We start from the raw sequence: 23,872 nt of genomic DNA, 5'->3' as shown, positions 1-23,872 counted from the left end.
TACTTCCTTTTAAGAAAAAAAAAGAAAATTTGTTATAAATATAAATTTCAAACAATTCTTATATAAGTTAGATATCCAAAATGTTCAAATTGTACAGTGAACACACAATTAGATACACAAAATTTCTTGAACTGATGGCAATAAATGTCTAAAATCCTGACTCTCAGAGGTATGCATCTGGGAGCAACTCTTTGTCACAGGGGAGCAACCTTACATTAAGAAACAACAGAACTCACAACTTTTTGAGTTGAATTTATATTCATTCTTTTCCTTTCTTCTAAGTTTAGGAGGTCATTTTTGGCAACAATCAGATGTCTGTGTCATCAAGAAAAGTATTACAAACTCCTCAATTTTTAGGTCATCCAAGCAAAATTAGCTTCAAAAAGTATTCTGTCTGCCATGTTTCGTTCCAATTGTCTGCAAATTTTTTTTTTGCCAGCAGATGAATTTATGAGATATTGTTACTCTGAAATCAGTTTGCAGAAGTATATCCTAAATACTGAAGATTACCATGACACTTTGGCCAAATGAATTTGTGATCTCTCAGCTGCATCCATCCATAAGGCTGACAACAGCACTGGAAGTTTTACCTCATTTAAATATCCAAAATACCTCTCAAGTAAGTCAAGCCATGAACAAACTCCTCCTTATCAAACTGTTCTGAGAATAGCCTTTTCTTTCTCATAAACAAATAAATAAATGAATAAATAAGGAGACAGCTATTTAGACTGCAATGTAGTGGTTTAAGACATTCTGTAGGGAACCAGCACACTTTTTGCATTGCTGGTAATCTTTTAGGCTATTTCCATTTCTTGTGAACACTTCTTGAAAAGGTAGTACCTGTAGTTCAAGATGCTGGCTCTGATAAAGTTGTTTACTTTCAGGGTGGCAAGCAAAAATCTTTCAGGTTTATTATGAGTCTTTGATGCTGAAAGATGCCAAACCAACTGTAGAAGACATGAATCAAGAGGACTTAAAGCTCTTTCTTCATAGAAGGAGTAAAACCTGATGTATTGCCAGCCATGGCAAGTACTCCATCTAGGCTGATATGGTTTGTCTGTGTCCCCACCCAAATCTCATCTTGTTTTTTTGGTTTTCTTATTTGTTTGTTTGTTTTGAGACAGAGTTTCGCACTTGTCGCCCAGGCTGGAGTGCAATGGCGTGATCTCAGCTCACTGTAACCTCCACCCTCTGGGTTCAAGCCATTTTCCTGCCTCAGCCTCCCAAGTAGCTGGAATTACAGGCATGTGCCACCATGCCCGGCTAATTTTGTATTTTTAGTAGAGACATGGTTTCTGCATGTTGGTCAGGCTGGTCTGGAACTCCCAACCTCAGGTCACCCACCCACCTTGGCCACCCAAAGAGCTGGGATTACAGGCATGAGCCACCACGCCCGGCCTAAATCTCATCTTGAATTGTAGCTCCCATAATTCCCACATGTTGTAAGAGAAACATGGTGGGAGGTAATCAAATCATGGGGGTGGGTTTTTCCCATGCTGTTCTCATGAAAGTGAGTAAGTCTCATGAGATCTAAAGGTTTTATAAAGGGGAGTTCACCTGTACATGCTCTCTTGCCTGCCACCATGTAAGACGTAACTTTGTTCCTCCTTCTCTTTCTGCCATGATTGTGAGGCCTCTCCAGCCACGTGGAACTGTGAATCATTTAAACTTCTTTCCTTTATAAATTGCCCAGCCTCCGGTATGTCTTTATTAGCAGTGTGAGAACAGACTAATACAGTACACTGGTACCAGTAGACTAGAGTGCTGCTATAAAGGTTCCCGAAAATGTGAAAGCAACTTTGGAACTGGGTAACAGGCAGAGAATGGAACAGTTTGCAGGGCTCAAAAGAAGACAGGAAAATGTGGGAAAGTTTGGAATTTCCTACAGAAATGTTGAATGGCTTGGAACAAAATGCTGATACAGACAACAAGTCCAGGCTGAGATGCTCTCAGATGGAGGTAAGGAACTTGCTGGGAACTAAAGGTCACTCTTGCTATTTAAAGAGACTAGGGGCATTTTGCCCCTTCCTCAGAGATCTGTGGAACTTTCAACTTGAGAGAAATGATTTAGGGTATCTAGCAGAAGAAATTTGTAAGCAGCAAGGCATTCAAGAGGAAGCAGAGCATAAAAGTCTGGAAAATTTGCAGCCTGACAATGCAACAAAAAAGAAAAACCCATATTCTGGGGAAAAATTCAAGCCTGCTGCAGAAATTTGCATAAGTAACAAGGAGCCAAATATTAATCACCACAATAATGGGGGAAATGTCTCCGAGGCATATCAGAGATGTTCACGGGAGCTCCCCCGATTATAGGCTCCAGAAGCCTACATGGAAAATATGGTTTCCTGAGCCAGGTCCAGGCGCCCCCTGCAGTGTGCAGCCTAGGGACTTGGTTCCCTGCATCCCAGTCACTCCAGCAGTGGCTAAAATGGGCAAAGGTACAGCTCGGGCCGTGCTTCAGAAGGTACAAGTCCCAAGTCTTGGCAGCTTCCATGTTGTGTTGAGCCTGCGAGTGCACAGAGGCCAAGAATTGAGGTTTGGGAACCTCTACCTAGATTTCAGATGATGTATAGAAATGTCTGGATGTCCAGGCAGAAGTTTGCTGCAGGGGCAGGGCCCTCATGAAGAACCTCTGCTAGGGCAGTACAGAAGGGAAACGTGGGGTTGGAGCCCCTGTACAGAGACCTCACTGGGGCTCTGCCTAGTGAAGCTGTAAGATGAGGGCCACTTTCCTGCAGACCCCAGAATGGTAGATCCACTGACAGCTTGCACTGTGCCCCTGGAAAAGCCACAGACATTCAATGCCAGCTCATGAAAGCAGCCAGGAGGGGAGCTGTACCCTGCAAAGCCACAGGGGTGGAACAGCTCATGGTTGTGGGAGTCCACCTCTTGCATCAGCATCACTTGAATGTGAGATATGAGTCAAAGGAGATCATTTTGGAACTTTAAGGTTTCATGACTGCCCTATTGGATTTTGAACTTGCATGGGGCCTGTACTCTCTTTGTTTTGGCCAATTTCTCCCACTTGAAATGGGTATATTTACCCAATGCCTGTATCCTCATTGTATCTGGGAAGTAACTGACTTGTTTATGATTTTACAAGCTCATAGGTAGAAGGAACTTGCCTTGTCTCAGATGAGACTTTGGACTGTGGACTTCTGAATTAATGATGAAATGAGTTAAGACTCTGGGGGACTGTTGGGAAGGAATGATTGGTTTTGAAATGTGAGGACATGAGATGCTGGGCGGAATGATATGATTTGGCTGTCTCCACCCAAATCTCATCTTGAATTGTAGCTCTCATAATTCCCAAGTGTTATAAGAGGGACCCAGTGGGAGGTAACTGAATCCTGAGTGGGGGTCTTTCCTGTGTTGTTCTCCTGATAGTGAATAAGTCTCATGAGATCTAATGATTTTATAAAGGGGAGTTCCCCTGCACATGTTCTCTTGCCTGCCACCACGTAAGACATGACTTTGCTCCTCTTTTGCTTTCCCCCATGATTGTGAGGCCTCCCCAGCCATGTGGAACTGTGAGTCAATTAAATCTTTTTCCTTTATAAATTACCCAGCCTCGGTTATATCTTTATTAGCAGTGTGAGAACAGATTAATATAAATGCCAACTGTACCAAGCCCCATCTTTTACCATGTCAAAAATATCAAAAGCCTTTCAGCCTTCCAAAATGTACCTCACTAATTTGGAATTATGTATCAATATGTATGAAACAGATAAAAACTAGAAAATGGCTGCACAAAATAATGCTAGTTGTTACATGCAAATGTTTAGTGAATGGGAAATGGCATTGATCCCAATTTGGCAATGATTTGCTTCAAAATATTCGAAGAGTCTGCACTTCTGTAATATATAATATCATCTGATTGAGCTTGGGCCATAGGAAAGAACACTTACGATAAATAACAAAATTGTAGTAGCTAGTTTCAACCTTCTTACTGAACCTATTTTAAATTACCATTTTAAGAAACACAGCATATTGAAACTTACATAATTTGACAGCTAATTAGAAAATGTTTATTTTAAATATAAATTACTAAGGCTAGTTTATCTGTATTATTCCCTACATGATAATATATATTTATAATGATTCCATTTGTTTCTTCAAATGTTTCTCTAATGAAAGAAATCTCTTTAATTATTCTGAATTTAAAAGGTTGTTTTAAAATAATTTTCTAAACTAAGTTGAGCTCTAAAACAAATTCTCAATAGCTATTTGTTAACTTAATGTAGCAAACATTTCCTTCCCTCTCCTTCAGAAATGATAGCTCTCACATATGACTAAAAACCACCGGCTAAAAAAACAAATTCAATATCTATTCAACTTAGGTAAAATATACAAATAATTAGTGCAAGACTTTAATAAATAAACCACCTGCCTTGATCTGAATTGGTGCAGGAACTGAGCAGAATAAGTAGCAGATACTCTTGTCTGCAAAGCTTAGGCTGCAAATTATTTCTATTTTAATATTTTTAAATCTGACAATATAAATAAAGTATCCTTAATCCTATGTATTTTTAAATTTCAAATACACTCTAATAAAGTAGAAAATAAGTCATAATTATTTGATATTCAAAGATATATTATTTTATTTCTTAAAATCAATATTTCACAAAACTTATTTCAATAAGACCTGTCACAATGGCTAAAACTTCTGATCCCACCTTTTTCAAGATTATAATTAACTCTGTAATACTTTAAAATTTTTCAAGCATTAAAAACTAAATATATTTTCCAATAATTATTTTTCGTGATTCATTAATATATTTAATGACTTTAGCTTTGAAGTCTCTTCCAATTCGGAAACTAAGTACTTTTCAAGCTTTTGCTTCTGAGGTGTTCTGGGAATAATATAGTAGTTACTTAAATTTAAATATAATCCCTCAATAAGTGCTCTGACATTTTACTATGTAACATTTTGGAAAGTTTTACTTACTGAAACATCTTTCAGGTTTTTCTCAAAGAAGAAATAACAAGACTCTTTAGAAAAATTAAATGTGTATACATCAGCTGGTCCTGCTCCTGACACCAATGCTTTTCTCAGTTCATCAACATATTTCCCTTTTTCCATTGCCATGTCATCAGCTTCTTGGGAAATCTCTGATTCAGAAACTATGGGAAATATTAACAGAAGTTTTAAAATGAAAAGTAAACGACTACACATGAGAAAATATTAGTTTATCTGTTAGTACTAATTTATCACGTGTAACAGAAATTTAAATAAGTAAAATCAATCCCTATACTACACATTTTTAAATCAAGTTATTCCTTTTTATTGAACTAGCAATTTTTAAGAAATGCATTAATTTAGACTCACAACTCATGTGAAATACATTAAACCCTTGACATTCTTTCTCTGTCCTCAGATGAAACACATTGTAAGTTATTACAGAAAATTCCACTTTGTGTACCTGCTCTTAGGTCAAAGCCAGATAATTTCCTATAATGAATAATAAGCTCAATATTTTATAACATCTTCCTTCCTTGCATCAAAGATTCAATAGTCTACAGTGTATTTCTCACTCATATGAGCAGAGTAAAACAAAAGCAAAAGTGGAGCTCATTATTCTCATATCATGTGCCAACAACAGAAAATATGGATGAAAGGAAAATAAGGAAAGAATGGGAAGGAAACTAAAATGTACTGAGCATCTCCTCTGCAACACATACTATACCAGAGATCTGGCTTCCAATTCTCTTATCTAGGTATTTTTAAAGCTGATATTTTATCTATCATTGAGATTTTTGTTTCAGTAATCATATTTTCAGTTCTAGGTATTATCTTTGTTCCTTTGCCATTATATCCTGTTCTACCCTACCCTTCTTTTAAATATTTAAATAAACGTATTTTAAGATCTCTTTCATTTCTGTATTTATGTGTGGCTCCTGGAGTATAAATTATGTTTCTTCTATCTGTGGAAAAATTCTTGTTTTACTTGTTTTCCTTTCATGCTTTGTAACGTTTGAGTACGGCTCGCCTCTAGCCAAAGTGGCAAGTGTTCTGGGAAGAAGTGTTCTTAAATGAAGGTTGCTGGTTTGCCTTTCTGGGGGTCATTACAAGTTTCATCAGTTCGAGACTAGTTTTGAAAGTTAATTTCTCACCTTGATTTTTACACTTGAGGCAAAGTGTTCCATTTTAAACCTTGCATACACACATAACACAGGTTTAGGGTTCTGATTTTTCTAGAGACTTTTATTCACTCATAGTTCTTAGGGATTGTTCTATTTTTTTTTTTTTTTGAGACGGAGTCTCGCTCTGTCGCCCAGGCTGGAGTGCAGTGGCCGGATCTCAGCTCACTGCAAGCTCCGCCTCCCGGGTTCACGCCATTCTCCTGCCTCAGCCTCCTGAATAGCTGGGACTACAGGCGCCCGCCACCTCGCCCGGCTAGTTTTTTGTATTTTTTAGTAGAGATGGGGTTTCACCGTGTTAGCCAGGATGGTCTCGATCTCCTGACCTCGTGATCCACCCGTCTCGGCCTCCCAGGGATTGTTCTATTTTTATGCTGCATCCTCAGGACAGAGAGTAGTAGTTTTTTTATAAGATTATTTTATTAACAGTATATTTTTCCAGGTTCCTTTCTTTATACTGAGAGCCCAACTCCAATTCCATAAGAGGTCTGAAGCCTCAACATTCCACTTCACTCAAACATTATACTCACTGTCATCTAGACATGTATCTAGTTCAGATATTCCATGAATGTACAGGTAAGCTTTAATTCCCATCAATTACTTTGGTTTTGAAATACCTCTTCAAACATGGCATCTGAGGGTTTCCCTTTCTTACACTCAAAAGTGGCAATGGGTCTGCATATTTGTTTGTTTTTAAAATTACAAGATTTAATCTCGTATTTGTTGGAATGTGTGTGTGGTTGGATGGTTTCCTGTGTTAATTTAGGCTATCACAGTAATAATAAAAGTCCCATATGGTTGTATAATTTCATACTTATGCATTACACTTATCTATTTTAATTCCTTATAAAACTGAAAAACAGATATTATTTTCATTTTGCAAAAGAGAAAACTGAGGCTCACAGAGATCAAGTAATAGTTTAGGGTGATGTAGTAGGTAACTGGTGAAGCTGGGATTAACTCTTGTCTCTCTGGATGTTTTATTTTGGGGTGAAGCAGAGATATGAAACATTGGATAAATTATTTCCATCCATAATTTTGAAAAACAACATTAGTATAAAATATTACAGAATATAAGGAAATCATGATTAAAGAATCCCTAAAATGGAAGACATATTTTCATACCTTTGGTCTCTATGCTATCAAGTGTCTGGAAGACCCATGACAGTCAATGAAAAAGGGAGTCTTGAAAGGTACCAATATATTTTATATGATCAATTTTTGATAACAAGTTTTGGTAATAAAATATGATTCTCATACTTCACACAACGTTTGAAACGAGGTAAGAATAAAAATAGCTTATATTCATATATTAACAGCTTCTAAAACACTTTCACATTTTCTCTATTGGAAGCGGACACATTTCATATGATCATCACTATCAAACCTATTTCAAAAGCCCTAGTAGCTCTTCTAAAAAAACAAAAGTAAGAAGATAAATGCTTCCTATTTAAGGAATAATTTCCTATTTTATGTTTGCATTATGTTAAAAAGTACCTAACTTTAACTCACCAATACCTAGGAAGAACAGTTATTTCACAGAGAAATAGGAAATAAATTTGCAGATGCCATCTTTAATGCAGTCATAGAAAAACTTGAAGAAAACACAAAAGAAAATAGAGAACTATTTAAAAAGCATCTAGTTAAAAGTATTCTAAATTTCATTTAAATGAAAAGATACCTGTCTGAAAATATGTAATCATTCATTCATTCATTCCTAAAATGCTAGCCTATGGAGCTCAAATTCAAGTGCTAATATCTTAGATAACATTTTAGATATCTTGTCAGTTATCATCGTAGATATCCTCTTGTTTTCCTCTCCCAATGAATACTGTGCTGATTATGGAATATTTAATTTTTGAAGGAGAAAAAACATATGAAAGGAAATTATATAAAACAGGTATTTGTTCAAAAATGTACTTGAAAATTTCCTATAAAAGTAAATGTGGAAATCTGACTGCCTACATAGGGCTTTAATCCTGAAAAACCAACCTGGTCACCAGTTTTGAATTCTGTGCCAAGAACATCTGGAAAAACTACAGCTGTAAGCACTCGATGCTCTAAAACTTCAGTGACCAAGAATAAAAGCAATGGAAATAATAAAATTCAGCAAGAATGCATCTGAACCACATAATAAGGCATAAAACATGAGCAGGGCAACATGACCAAAAAACAAGGAACCATTCTCAGACTAGTAGGAGTCAGACTGAGACTCACTTTGACACTGAAAAGCATCACTTTTGCAGTGTTTATAGTTAGGTGAAGATGTAAGTGAGGAAAGAAGATTTTTTTCCTTCAGATACCTACATATAACTAACCAAAAGCCTGCACACATCCTAAGCTTGTACTGGAGCTCAGAAGACATACAGTCTTACCATACCATTAGGATTCCAGTTGGTATTGCATCATAAACCCATTTCATTGCTTGATTTATTAAAGTACTCTTTCCACTGAGTTCTGTCATTATTTCCATATAGGTCAAAAAATATTAATGCTTAAGATAATTATAAGTGGATCTAGTTAGTGGATAATAAAACAATTAGTAAAGTTTAATTTACTCTTTAATAAACTTGAAACTACTCCAGAGATGGGTGATACAAGTTTCCCACTGCCAATAAGAATTCTTATAAAAGTCACAGTCATCGATCATTCACCCACTTTGTGACTTAACCCTGTGATATAACCCCCTGTAATATTGATGTGATGATAGACCACATGATAATTAGATAATTGGACCTTAAAAACATTCATTAGATAAAACATTGCTAATGGAAATCAGTGAGTTTAGTGTGGGGGAGATCAAAAGGAAACTTACATCCTTTTAATTTCACTCAAATGAAAAGAGAAAAAAGTTGTCCAAATTGAAGGTTGCAGCAATCAAAATGTTGAACAAAAAAAACAGGATGAGGTATAGGAAGGAAATCCATTTCCATGTTTCAATTATTTAATTGTTTCAATGTCCTCAGTGATTTTATTGTCTACATGTAAAGTACCAGATCACATTTACGGAATAAGCCTTAACTAAACATGGGCATGCTGTTATATTATTTGATTTCCTATTTTGTCCCTGATATGTAAACAAGAAAATAGAAATGAATGAAGGCATAAAACACATGAGAGATTTAAACATTATTAGATATTTTTGAAAATAAAATGACCACATAGTACACTATAAAATTTTCTGTTTTCAAGCGTGTTTGGTACAGGAAGCCAAAATGTTAACAATCTACCAAAGAATACATAAGTTTGATATCACAGTTTGTCACTCTAAATTCCATTAGCTAAAAAATAAATGGTAGAATATACTGCAGTTATGATAAATGTCAACAATAAGTAAATATAAAACTGGAGTTTTCATTCAAAAACATGCTAACTCTAAAATGAACAATTTATTTTCTTTTTTCTCAGACCAGTTTTATATAGTTGAGACATCCTTTCATTCTTTCAATCAAAAAAGTATTCATTGAGAACGTATTTCGTAGGTACTGGTCTAGATAATTGCGTAGAGTGTTGACAAACCAAATGTGTCTCTTACGCTCAATATAGATCTGTACTGTCTAGTGAAATGATAATTCATGTTAATATCATTAAGAATGATGCCAGCACAATTTGTATGATATAAATGAAATGTTCCATAAATTTAAGATCAACTTACATTTCTGGTTAAATTAAGAGATAAAGAGTTAATGAAGTGCTCTTTTTCCCCCTAATACTTAGTGATAAAAAATTTCAAATAACATATTATCATTGATTTTTGTCTTGGTGAATGAGGCTTATGGACTAGATTAGAATTCAGTCTCTTCTTTTGATAATTAAGGTTCCTGAAACACCATAAGGTCATCTGTCTGACAATAACTTAATATATGGAATATGCCATTTGCCAATTAGAAATATCTAAAGTTGGCCGGGCGCGGTGGCTCAAGCCTGTAATCCCAGCACTTTGGGAGGCCGAGACGGGCGGATCACGAGGTCAGGAGATCGAGACTATCCTGGCTAACCCGGTGAAACCCCGTCTCTACTAAAAATACAAAAAATTAGCCGGGCGTGGTGGCGGGCGCCTGTAGTCCCAGCTACTCGGAGGCTGAGGCGGGAGAATGGCGTGAACCCAGGAGGCGGAGCTTGCAGTGAGCCGAGATCGCGCCACCGCACTCCAGCCTGGGAGACACAGCGAGACTCCGTCTCAAAAAAAAAAAAAAAAAAAGAAATATCTAAAGTTATAAATACAGTATTCCTTACATACAAGCAACCACTTCCCCTAGGACTTGCTTCCAAGCTGTGTTGTTAGAACTGCTCTTCTTACCCAGATGACCAGCATTAATCTATTGCCCTGGTCTTTAGCCTTATATACCCTTCACCTTAAAACAAGAAATATTGTCTTCTGAATTGGCATACATAAAATTAAGCTGACCAATCTTCTACTCTTGAACTGCAACTACCAACCTGATTTCTGATTTTTCTTACAGAGAAATGTGTAGCTTAAATAGATATCATAAGTACTGCAAATATTATCCCTGAAAATTCTGTATTTTACAGGAATCCCTACATCAACATTACTTGTTCTGTGTCAAAAAAGACAATTTTTTTGAAACTCTGTAAGTATAAATTCAATTTGACTGTGTTGTATAACAGAATTCATAATGCTCAAGAAAGAAACAAAATTTTACAATGTAATTTTAAAGACGATATATAATAATCATGGTAACAAATTCTAGAGAAATATTTCTAAAGTTAATAGAAGATATAAATAGTATACAAATTAACATGAAAAAATTATCGTACGGAAAACATTATTCACAACATAACTCTAGAAAAGACATTTGCATGATTATAAAAATAGTTCTTTAAATCTTTCAATAAGATACTTTAGAAGAGTATTAAAACTTCCTATATAAGGAAAATATAATTCTAAATACTTTTACTTTATATCCATCATGTTCCATACATGATTTGATGGTCATTAGCATTTTTAAAATACTATCAACAAAGAGTTAAAAAATAAAAAATGTATTTCCTAAAAGCACAGCCAAGATCCTAAATATGGGTGTGAACCTTGCATTACAAATTTTTAGGCTCTGGTCCTGTGTTGTTACAAATGTAATACATGTTCATTGGGGAAAATAAATAAATAAATAACCTACCACTACTCCATTGCCCCAGGGCAACACAAACCCATTTACCTAACCAATCTCCTTCCTCTGCCCCAGACTTCTTCCCTGGGGTCCTGAGAAAAGATATATTTAGAAAATACTATTTATATTTTCTATAAAGAGATCATTTGAAAACTCTGAACAAATCCAAGTTACTAAGATTCAAATGGTAACCAGAATTTTCTAGGACACATTCTTGTTTTTCTATTACTATCAATTATAGAAAGTGGCATTAAATATTACAAACCTGTATATAAATTTGACAGCAATAGCAAGTAAAATTCGTATCTTACCCAATATCTATTGGAGAAGTATCCCTGAGGACTGAAGAATAGCACACTCAAATTTTACTTTTAAAAACTTTGTTTTTAATATTACCTGTCCCAGTCCATGCTGAATGACCATCAGTAAGTGTAATAACAAAACCAGATTCCAGTGTTTTCTCCCAAGATACTTGTAGAAAATGAGCAATATTGGGTTCAGAAGTAAGATGGATTCTGCTTATTTTTCTCTCCATTTCTTAATACCTGTAACAGGAGAATACAATTAATATTTTTAAAAGAAACTGTAACTCATATAATGATGTTTTTCTGTACTGGCCTCTCAGCTACATAAACACCAAGGAAATAAGAAAATAAGCAGAACAAAAAAACTGTATAATAGGCTCAACCATTAGATTCAACCATTAAATTCAGTAAATAATATACTCATTCAGTAAATTCATAGTTTTCTTCAATATTAATTCACAATTTTTACAGAGGAGAAAAACAGAGTCCCATAAATGGAAAGTGATTTCTCCAAGTAATGAAGATAAAAATTATCATCTCCGCTGGGCACGGTGGCTCACACCTGTAATCCCAGCACTTTGGGAGGCCAAGGTGGGCGGATTGCCTGAGGTCAGGAGTTCAAGACCAGTCTGGCCAACATGGTGAAACCCCGTCTCTACTAAAAAAAAAGAAAGGAAGTTATCATCTCAACAATATGCAGAGTAAATTTTACCATTTCTTTTCCCCAGATTCAACAGGCTGTTTCTCTACCACAAAAGAAATGGTTGCAAGTACTTGTGAGAATGACCTGGAAGTGATCTCACCACTGAAATATTGCAGTAATTAGAAAGGATAAAATTGACCAAGTATCTTAGTCTCTGTCTGGAGACACCGTGTGGAATGAAAAAGCTGAGTAAGCATAATTCAATGGTGGGGGGGGGAATCTCAGAACCCAACAGCTGGCAGTATCCAGTCATGCCTTGTCTAAGACAGAGACGCCCAGGCTCAGTGACTGAAACACCCTATCCACTGAGACAGGGGCACTCTGTAATAGAGATGAGTTGCATCAGATTATCACAGCCTGAGGCCAATAAATATTTTTGCATTTTTTAAGTTTTGTATTTAAGTATTATCTATAGACAGAAAAGCACATATACGAAAAGTACAAAAGTACAACTCAATGAATTTTACAATTGAACAAATCCATGTAAGTAGAACCTAGATCAAGAAGCAGAATGTCACTACCCCAAAATTCATTTTCACACTCCCTCCTCTCTAGTCACTGGCCTCTCCAAATAACCACTATCCTATCTTCTAACAGAGATGAGGGCTTTGAATATTTCTGTACTTTATGTAAATATAATCATACAGCATGTTCTATTTTGTGCCTGGCTTCTTTTGCTCAACATTATGTTTGAAAGATTCATCTGCACCATGTGTTATAGTGATAGATGATTTTCAGGGCAGTATAGTAGTGTATTAAATGAGTACAAGACAAGTTATTTATTCATTCTACTAGTGGTAGGCATCTGGGTACTTTCTAGGTTTTGACTATTACAAATAGTGCTGCCAGAAACACTCTAGCAAATATATATGCATTTCTGTTGAGTATATACCTAAGAGTAAAATTGTTGGATCAGAGGATATGGATATATTCAGTTTTGGTACTACACAGCAAATACTTCTCTAAAAGCGTTGTACCAGTTTACGACTGGTGTATGAGAACTCTGATGACTGCACATTCTTCCAAACATTTTCCATGGTTTTCATGTTACCCAAGTTTTTACTTCATACAATAAAGGAAAAAAGAAGAATTAGGAGTACACAATGTAATACTGGAAGTTAGAGTTAGAAGGGATTCAGATCTAAGACCATCATCATTCATTTGTTAAGTACTTTGCAACTGCACAAGAACTTCATTACTTGAAAAAACAGAAATCCACATAATATAAAAATTCTAAAAACCTAACCTCGCCCTTCCCAAAACAATGATTATCTAAACATTTCCCTCTGTCTTTATCTATAGACACCCATGTTTAAATAAATCTTATAAACAGCTTTTTTCATGGTGGCACAGAGTTTTACGCCTAGCATTCTTAGTGACTAAATAATAATCCATTAAGTACTATAATTAATGGAAGTATGTTGACATATATGTATCAGCTCTATCTTTACTGGAACCCTATGACTATAGCAACTAACAGGATCCTCATTGTATGAATCAAAAAACAGAGGCAAAGTTTAATATCCAAGATCACACACTAAGTGGTGGTGCAACAACTCAAATCCACCACCTGCTCTTCTTACCACAGCACTTTGCTTGTCAGTAGGAATGTGGAAGTCTAGTAGATCTGAAGTTAAGAAAAACCAGACTTCTAAAGTTACCAGATAAAGAAACAGGGTTAGACCATGAAAGAGGTATGCTTAGGGAGCTTCTGCCGTGTGACAGGCATTGACAGATAAGGAGCTGTTGTTTTAAGACTACTCTAAAACAAAACTAAGACTTATTTCCAGTTTCCCATCAAATGATAGTTAACCAAGCTTATATTCTGCAATCATATGAGACATGTGGGAAACAAAATAGCCAGTTCTGATCCTGGATCAAGTTACAAGAAAAAGTTTCCAACTCTGATCTCCTATACCCTACTGCTGACTTCTGGATATGTTTGCCCAGGATTTGAAAAGTCTACGCCTGTCCCAAAGAAGTCTTTCCACAAATACTCACCCTTGGATTCATTTAAAATTATTTCAAATCTGTCACCCATGAATTCTACCCATTTTTCCTAGTAATACCAGTAGGGGCCATACAGATTAAGTCTAAATCGTCTTACACACAACAGGCCTCTTCTCAAGACTATATGCTTGCAGTGAAAACCGTTCTTATAAGATGATTTCTGATACCCTCACTAGTTTGATTAATCTCCACAAAATGTACCACAGTTAATCTCTGCCACTCAAAGCATAGTTCACTGAGTCCCAATTGGTACTCTAGTTGTTCTATAAACAATTAAAAAATAGACAAAGATTATTACTTCATCCTAAATAGTGCACTTCTATAATTTCAAAGAAATATCATATTCGGTTTTAATTACTGTTTTTAATGATAGTGAGAGTGATGGGGTTGTGTTGAGGGTATTTTGTTGTGTTTTTGGCAGCTACATCATTCTAAAAACTCCTATTTGAGTTTAATATAAACTAAACCTTGTTTAGTTGTTTTTCTACATATGTTATTACTAACTCATTTTTACTCTATCCTTTGTAATTTTTGTTGATGTTGTCTGATGTGTTTGCTGGGGTTCAATTTTATGTTTTACATTGGCTTGTTAAGGTTACATTGTTATTGAATAGTGATTCTGTTCCTGTGACCCAACACCTTTACTATCTCTCTGACTTTGTCATCTAGAAATCTGATAAACCTCTTCTTCTAAGTATTCAAGTCATGCACATAAAATGTTGAGCAGGACAAGCTCAGGCATAGACCTGTATAGTCTGCCATTAGAAACACCCTCGAGAAGACATCAATCATCAACACTACGTGGGAACACCACTTATATTTCTAAGTCACAAGAATATAAGGAGAATCCTTGGCAAAATCTATCTACTCTACCAGTCTATCAATGCTATCTAAAAGAACAACAACAAAAAAAGAAATTAAAACTGTTAATTAGTGATCCTACTCTTATTTATAGCAATGATAGGTTCTTTTTCTTTTAATCCAAAAGCAATTCTTCTGGTAAATCACTCTAGAATCTTGCCCAGATTGACTTCAAATTTATCAGACTGTAAAATGACACATACTCCTTAGTTCAAGCAAATACCTATATTTGTTCTAATACTGTAACACCTGATACTGTAAAATTGATTTTGTGAGTTTCATTAAAAGATGCTTATACTGTAGAAGCTAATAAGCAAAACTAGAGAAATAACATAAAAATTATAAAAATGCAAAAAGAAAACATTATAAAAAGTCAGGATCAGGAACAAAGCACAAACTTCCAACATGAAAATATTACAACTATTATTTAATCACATAGCAAGAATCTCTTACTAGATGATCCTTTTAAAAACCATTATAAAGTAATCCTTGTAGCCCCATCAATTAGGCATGTAAAAATTTTAGGTATATTTAAGTTTGTAGGTTTGACATCATAATCATTGAAAAAAATTATTATTTTTAAATATTCCATTTAGTCAAAATTTTTTCCTACAAAGAGGTCCTTTGCCTAGATGTACTTAATTCTGAAATGCTTTATCCATTTGTGGATATTTTATTTTAGATCAATTAGTCAATACACTTAACATGCAGTAAATTATTCACATGCTCTGTAATCCTTAAATTTGAAAATTACTGGAAAATCAGTGTTACTGTTTTTCTATGCCAATCATTGAAAAACACATATAGTTCAAGGCTTACATAATTCTAATTGGCCCAAAACCCACAATTTTGGGGGTGGGGTACATAGGATGGTATAGAAACTACTAATGGCATAGCATTTTTTGCCTGTATAGTATTTCCATACAAACATACATAGATGCACACATACTTATGCAGATCATTTTTTCTTAAACTTACCTTAAGAACCATGGTTATTGTTACTATTAATATAATTTTTTGAAAGGAAAATACAGCACTTACAATTACTGTGAAATAGCAATTAGTTTCATTGCTTTTTTTAAAACCATATTTGAACCAAGTGACAAATTTCTAATTATAGAGAAAATTTAGTTTAAAATTCAATATTCCAGATACCTGTCAGTAACTCCTACTTTCACAATAATATAAAGGGCTTTAATCTCAATGATGTTAAAAAGACATCTGGGGATCAATTTTAAGAACATCTTTGAATTATTCATGTTTCAAATATTTTCCAATTTTCTAATTCTAGGTATTCATAACAAAAATGATATGATTTTATTTTAAAGATTCTATTATTTAGTAAACTCAGATTTGAAACTTTGGAGACTACCTGTGAACCATATTTAAGCAATTAACATATTAATAACCCATAAGTGACAACACAGTATCCTAAAAGTATCCTGTGCCTCAGCCATCTCAGAAATGTTCTTTATATCAAATAAGTCTTAATTTCCTAATACCATACTATTTGAATGAGGTTTGAAAGCACTTCATTCTTTTACTTACTGAGATCACCCTCTTACAAAATATCAAGTACAAAACATCTAATAAGAATCACCCATGGAAACAGAAAAAAAGATGACTTGAAATGTCTTTTAAGATTCAATAAGAGGAAATGAACGATCTCTTTGCTTTCACCAGCCCTGTAAACGGGAATAGTGAGCCATAGTTTTTTGCCCCAGGACTACTTGAAGAAAGGGGGTGGAATACTCTTCAGAGGGACTGATTGATTAGGGCTATAAGAAAGCCTGTGTTTTGTTTTCTAAGGGCACTAAAGGTCACATTAGTATCAGCACCTCTCCCAGGCAGAGCCAAGGATCTAAGACAAGCCTGCAGGTGGAAACAGTTGGGTCCCACCCCAATTTGTACATCAGTAGCTTTATTGAGAGTTCAGAACAGTTGAGAATTGAGAAGCTTATCTTTAGTACTTTGTGTCTTTGATACTTGGCCTCTCTCTTAGAAGAGAAATAAGTTGTTGGCTGGTATGCAGTTGATGTGATCTAAGGTCTGAACAAATACCATTCACAGTTGCTTCTGAATAAACAAGACACTTTTTAAATTAGTTTACAAAGAATTTTGTATGCCCTTTTGGATGCTGATAAGGAGCAGTGCAGAAGCCAACTCTCTCTCTTAGGTCAGCTCAAGTTAGTTACAACACTATATCATTGATAACACCATTTTGAACTTGAGCTTCTTTTATTTTCCTTTATAGTAAATTATGACTTCTTTTTAAGCTGCTTGGGCTGCAGGTGTTCAAACTTCTGCAGCTCTGCCAAAGAGTTGCACTTACAGATCAGAAAGTGCTAAATGCATGTTTCTAATGAAGCAATTAACTTAAGTGCCCCCTTGTTGAGAAAAGTAGGCTGATACCTAAAGTGAGTTCAGAATAAAGATTAGCACACAGCATATGCTGTTAATAGTCTGTAATTAGATTCTTGGTTACATTATTTTGTTTGACCTTATTATTTTTATTCTTAAAAGAGAAAATTTAAATTGCAAACAAAAGTGTGGTCACAGATTGTTTTAAAGTCTTATCACATTATAAAAATTCAAAGACAGGAACATATATAATTGCTAGAAAAAAGGAAAGAAAGGTTTATGCAACTACTACTAGGTTATTCACTTCTGAGACAATCACACAATTAAAACTAAGTGCAAACAAAAGGATTATTTCTTGTTTAGTATGTTTTAAAAGCACCTACTATTTGCATTTTACCTTTTTATCAGAATTCCCACTCCCCACATTAAGGTTTTTTTTACTGAATAATTTATTGCTAGCATTTTCATTATTAACAGCCTGCCAACTTGCTGGTTAGTGCTACCAAAGGGTAAATTAAGATTTTTTTTTTTTTAAAAAATTACCACAACGTCAATTTGCCTTTAAATTTCCAAAGCAATTAAAACAAAAATATTCAGCAACACTTCTATATAAAAAGTGCTTTCCTAAAATAATATTTTCAAGTTAGACTTTTTTCTAAACATTAAGTGTAAAGAATTCACAGGATTACTAAATACCCTTCTAATCATGTGAGAATTAACTCCATTTTAATAATTTTGAAAGTAAGGTAACCACATATCCTGATATTTTCCTAATTTTCAAACAAAGTCCCAAGACCTAGAAAATCTCTCAATTCCAGGCAAACCACGATGTTTGGTCACCATAAGGTAGTAAAATACAGTTACAACTGCTAACATAATCTTATTCAAAAACTTGTAATATACAGCTGATGTACAAGGGAGACATTAAATTAATCTGATGCTTTAGGAATATAGCGTTAGTACTATAAAATAAGTCTAAAAAATAAGGCCTCTTGGTTGAGGTCACAGTCCTTCCTTAATTACCTCTCATGACTGTGGAATGCCAGTTGCTGCCATTCCAAATATCATATTACTTCTCATTTCCTCTGCTTATCTTTTACAAACACCATTAATAATCATTAGTTTCAGTGCTAAATATAAATTTCACTTCCTCTCCTTTCCTACTCTAACCCTATAAAGTGGGTATTAAAAAGCAATAAAATGACCTAATGCATGAACAAATTTCCCACATACTATTTAATACCTAGCTCCAAGGTGCCCTTAAAATTGGACCCTAAGTTCCAAGACTATAATTTCCTTCATATTATTAATGGCCACTTTTGATTACAAATAAACTTGGCAGAAAGGATGAGAGTACACTTATCATTTTGGAAACTTTCTAGACTGTCACAAGAACACTTTAGTTCTAATTGCAGTTTCATGTGAGAATGACACTTAACAGAACTGAAGAGATAAGATAGTACCTGAAACAGCATTAACTAAGCAGCAGTCTTTTTTCAACAAGAACTTAGTAATTATGATTTCTTAAGCCTCAAAATTTTTGACACCTCTCATATTTCAATTCCAAAAGAGTGAGGGTGTTCCTATGAAACATCACCAATTAAGCTTATATACAGTCTTCTACTTTAAAAAAAAAAAAAAAAAGTGTTTTTTGGAACTGAAATGTAACTAAAAGCACTTGTATGAAAAAGGAATAAGACTTATAAACAATGTACTTTTCCCCCCACTCACAAACCCATCATTTACTTAAAACTGTACCCATTTATCTGCCTATTTCTTAATGACAAACAAGAGAACAAGTGATAGGATTGAGGAACTTAGTCTGAGGAAAAACAAAACAAAACCTATAACATATCCTCAAATTCAGCAATATAAAACTAGGAACTATATAAAATTACCAACATTTCACAATTTTTAACCTATAAAAATGACAATTTCATACAGTTCAAATGATAGTAACAGTTATAAATAGCACATAAGGACTTACATTCCTACTTGGATGAGTAACTACATATTTATTTCCCACGCTTCAATTTCTCAGTCTAAGTCATTTTGACCACATCTCTGAATACATTTTGTACAACTCCAGCAAGAAGAAGGTCCAAAGTATAAGAAAGACTCTATTCTGAGTTTCCTTGGGTTATACATTCTCAAAGTAGACTGAAATTTATACCTAAAATTTAAGTCAAGCTCTATTCTCTCTTGTTAGGGTACAAGTTCTAATACTTCCAGAAGCCATGCAGATCAGGAGTGAGGACATATGCATCCATTGTATGATGAGTGGGACTGTGGGACACTAGAAACTACAAGTACCATATAAAGATGGTAGCCATTACTCACTGCAAAGCAGGTTGTTATCAATGGTAAGTACCGGTCCTTAGTGTTCTGTCATTCAGATTATTCAAGAAACTGACAAATTCCTATTTTTATGTAGAAGTCAACTGGCTTTTAAATGTTGGCTCATATTTTTTTCAAAACACTGAGTATAAAGTTTCCAAAATTATATGTGTACACCTACAATAAGAATTCTGCACCCATCCACAAACAAAAATCTTGTTGTAGGAGTGCTGGGATTCAGGTAGGAGGCTGTAAAACCCCAGCAGAGCCCAAGACTTAGGAAGGTCATTTTGAGGGTACACACTTGCACCTAGACACACAGATTGGACTCCTGGGTTCAAACCCAGAAACAATCCTGTTCGCCAAATGGCTTGGCTTCAGCCCCGCTTTGGCTTTTGCAACTAAAACCATCTGCCAAGGGGTCCTGGAGGAATTACATACCCAAGTGCACCACAAAGGCTGGTCAGCCCACCAACATCAGTCTTGGCAGTGGACTCAAAAGTTACCCTATAATTCAGCTCCAGCCCCCCCATCTGTGGTCCCTGCTTATTACTGCTCACACAAAAACCCAGAGAAACACTTACCCATCTGAGCCACTGGGACAGGATTGCTACCCTCTATCCCACAGCAGACCCCAAGGGGGACCTTTCTTGGCTACAGCACTTCTCTCCTACAGCCCTGGAAGTATCCTGCCCATGTAGAGAACTGCTGGGAGACTCACATATCTGAGTCACCACGGCAGGCTTACCAGCCTCCATCCCACAGTAGATCCTGACAGGGCTGTCTCAGCTCCAACCCCTCTCTGCCACAGCGAGGAAACTATCCCACCTATGCAAAGAACTTCTGGGATTTGTGTAAGTCTTAGCCACTGGGACAGGTGTGTCTGCCTGTATCCCACAGCAGATCCTGGAACAGCTTAGTCTCAGCTCCAGTCCTCTTGCTGGGGACTATCTTGCCTGGACAGGGAACTGCTGAAAGAAGCATCCATCTTAGTAATACCAGAACAGGCTTACCAGCCCCTGTCCCACAGCAGATTGTGAACAGGTCCAGTTTAGCTCTAGCCCCTCTCACTGCAATTTGAGAACTATCCTAAAAGTACAAAGATCTGCTAGGAGATTCATGATCTGTGCACTGGGACAGACTTGTTAGCCTCCGATCCACAGCAGATCCTGAAGGGCCTCTGCTTAGCTACAGCCTCTCTCTGCTGCAGTCCAGGAGTAATCCTGCCTACACAGAGAACTACTAGAAGAGTAGCCAGTCTGAGCAACTGGGACAAGCTTGCCAGCCTCCACCCCACAACAGATCCTCAGCAGATTTTGAAAACAAGCAGGCACTTGTTCTGACACAGGAGGGAGTTTAACCACAGTGGTCCCTAGCCTCAAAGCCTACTTTCCTACCCCACTGAGCATTTCTAATAAGCATTTCTATTGAGCATAAAAATTGGTCCATCGATTCCAATCCACTTAACCTCAAGGACCCTCCTGCAACCCTGTCCAACTGCTGAACTCAAATAAAGGAATACACCCTGTGGCCAAGGCTGATCAGAGGAAATTTCTGTGCCCATTCAGCAGCTCAGACTAATTGCAGAGCTCAGACAGTGGTCCTGTCAGATAAGAGAACCTATGTAGCTACCCCCCAAAAAATTCAGAGCAAAGGTAGCAGGCCAGCTTTCTAGAGAACTGAAAAGCAAGTTGTATCTGCTAAGGGTTATTACTAGCTGGCCCCTCCAGAAGTATAGGCTAGAATAAATAGTAAAGTTCTATCCCTGCCAATGAACACCTGTAAAAGCTGGAAAAAGTGGTTGTCTCCACAAATGTGCAAACACCAATACAAGGATACGGGATTACAAAGACTCAGGAAATCATGACACCTCCAAAAGAAACGAATAAAGCTCCAATAATGAATCTCAAAGAAAATGGAATCCATAAAATGTTGTAAAAAAAAAAAAAAAGAATTCAGAATAATCCTTATTAAAAAGTTAAATGGGCCGTGCATGGTGGCTCACACCTGTAGTTCCAGCAACTCAGGAGGCTGAGGCAGGAGGATCCCTTGTGCCCAGGAATTCAAGGCTATGGTGAACTATGATTTTGTCCCTGCACTCCAGTCTCCAGCCTGGGAGATAGAGTGAAACCTTGACTCTTTTGAGAAGGAAAAAAAAAAAGTTAACTACAAAAATATACAAACAGAAAATTAAATTTTGAAAACAATACATGAACAAAACGAAAAGTCTGACAAAGAAATATAAACAATTAAAAAAATGGAAATTCAGGAGATAAAGAATACAATGACTAAACGGAAAAATGAAATAGGAAGCTTGAACAGCTGCCTTGAGGAAGCTGAAGAATCAGTGAGCTTGAAGATGGACATTTGAAATTAGTCAGAGGAGAAAATAAAAAAAGAAAATAAAGAAGAGAAAAGGAAAGAAGAGCGGAGGGGAGGGGAGGAGGAGAAGGCAGGAGGGGAACCTATGGGGATTATGGAGCACCATCAAGAGACCTAACCTACACATAACAGGAATTAAGAAGAAAAAAAAAAAAAATGTGGGAAGATGCATATGAAAGAAATAACTAATGAAAAGTTCCCTAATCAGAAGAAGGAAGCCATCATCCAGGTACATGAAGAAAGGAGATCTCCAACCAAATTCAAACCAAAGAGGAGTTGACCATAACATGTAATTATAAAACTATTAAAAATTAAAGAGAAAGAAAAAATTCTGAAAACAGCAAAAGATAATAAAGAAATCACACACAAAGGGGTCCCAATAAAACTAACAGTAAACTTCCTAGCAGAAACCGCAGACCAGGAGAGAGTGGGCTGATACATTCAAACTGCTCAGAGGGAGCATAAAAAAATGCTGCCAACCAATAATACTTTACCCAGCAAAGGTGTCTTTCAAAAATAAGAAGGAAATAAAAAATTTCCCAGACAAGCAAAATTTTACAACATCCCATAAATTTTGGCATACCGTGTTTTCATTTTTGTTTGTCTAAAGATATTTTTAAATTTTCCTCTTAACTTCTCAACTGACCTATTAGTTGTTCAGAAGCATGTTGCTGATTTCAGCATACTTCTGAATTTTCTGAAATTCTTCCTGTAATTGATTTCTAGTTTCATAGAATTGTGGTCAGAAAAGGTACGTGATATGATTTCAGTCTTCTTAAACTTGCTATGATGTGCTTTGTGAACTAACCTATAATCTATCCCAGAAATGATCTGTGTACATTTAAGAAGATTGTGTATCCTGTTGGTGTTAAGATGGACTACTCTGTATATGTCTGTTAAGGTTCATTTCATTTAAAGTGTTGCTTAAGTCTAATGCTGCCTTATTAATTTTCTGACTACATTATCTGTCCATTATTGAAAGTGGTGCACTGAAGTTCTCTACTGTTACTGTATTACAGTCTATCTCTGTACACCCTTTAATGTTTGCTTTATATATTTAGGTGCTCCATTGTTGGGTACATATGTATTCATAATTGTTATAGCCTCTTGGCAAACTGACTACTTTACCATTATATAATGCCTTCATTTTATTCTTTTTACAGCTTTTGACTTAAAGTCTATTTTTTTCTGCTGTAAGTATTGCTACTCCTGCTGATTTTTCGTTTCCATTTATGTAGAATATCTTTTCCCATTTCATCACTTTCAGTCTATGTACATCCTCAAAAGTGAAGTGAATTCCTTGTAGGTAGCATGTAGTTGGGTCTTTTGTGTGTGTGTGTGTGTGTGTGTGTGTGTGTGTGTGTGTGTGTCTGTGTGTCCATTCATTTACTCCTTGTCTTTTATAGGAGAATATAACCCATTTACACTCAGTATAATTATTGATAGGTAAAGAAAGGACTAACTTTCTTGCCATTTTGTTAATTATTTTCTGTTGTTAGGTTTTTTTTTTTCTTAAAGATATTTTGTTTCCTTCTTCATCTCTTGCAATTTTCCTTTGTGGTTTGATAGCTTCCTGTAGCGGTATGTCTTTAATCTTTTGAATTTCATTTTATTTTCTGTGCATCTCGTATAGAATTTTACCT

The 23,872-nt window shown here is 35.7% G+C and overlaps 1 protein-coding gene across 1 annotated transcript in view; it reads right to left on the bottom strand.

Moving 5' to 3' along the window:
- Positions 1–23,872, bottom strand: part of XRCC4 (X-ray repair cross complementing 4) — a 287,640-nt gene that overhangs the window by 246,663 nt on the left and 17,105 nt on the right. The window contains exons 2-3 of the mRNA XM_031666287.1: positions 11,667–11,815; positions 4,949–5,124 (exon numbers count right to left, since the gene is read on the bottom strand). Coding sequence (XP_031522147.1) covers positions 4,949–5,124; positions 11,667–11,805 — 315 coding nt within the window. The 5' untranslated portion in view covers positions 11,806–11,815. The remainder of the gene's footprint in view (positions 1–4,948; positions 5,125–11,666; positions 11,816–23,872) is intronic.

Source organism: Papio anubis, chromosome 5 (assembly GCF_008728515.1).
Source record: "Papio anubis isolate 15944 chromosome 5, Panubis1.0, whole genome shotgun sequence".
NCBI classification, from domain to species: Eukaryota; Metazoa; Chordata; class Mammalia; order Primates; family Cercopithecidae; genus Papio; species Papio anubis.
This window is presented reverse-complemented; position numbering and strand designations above follow the sequence as displayed.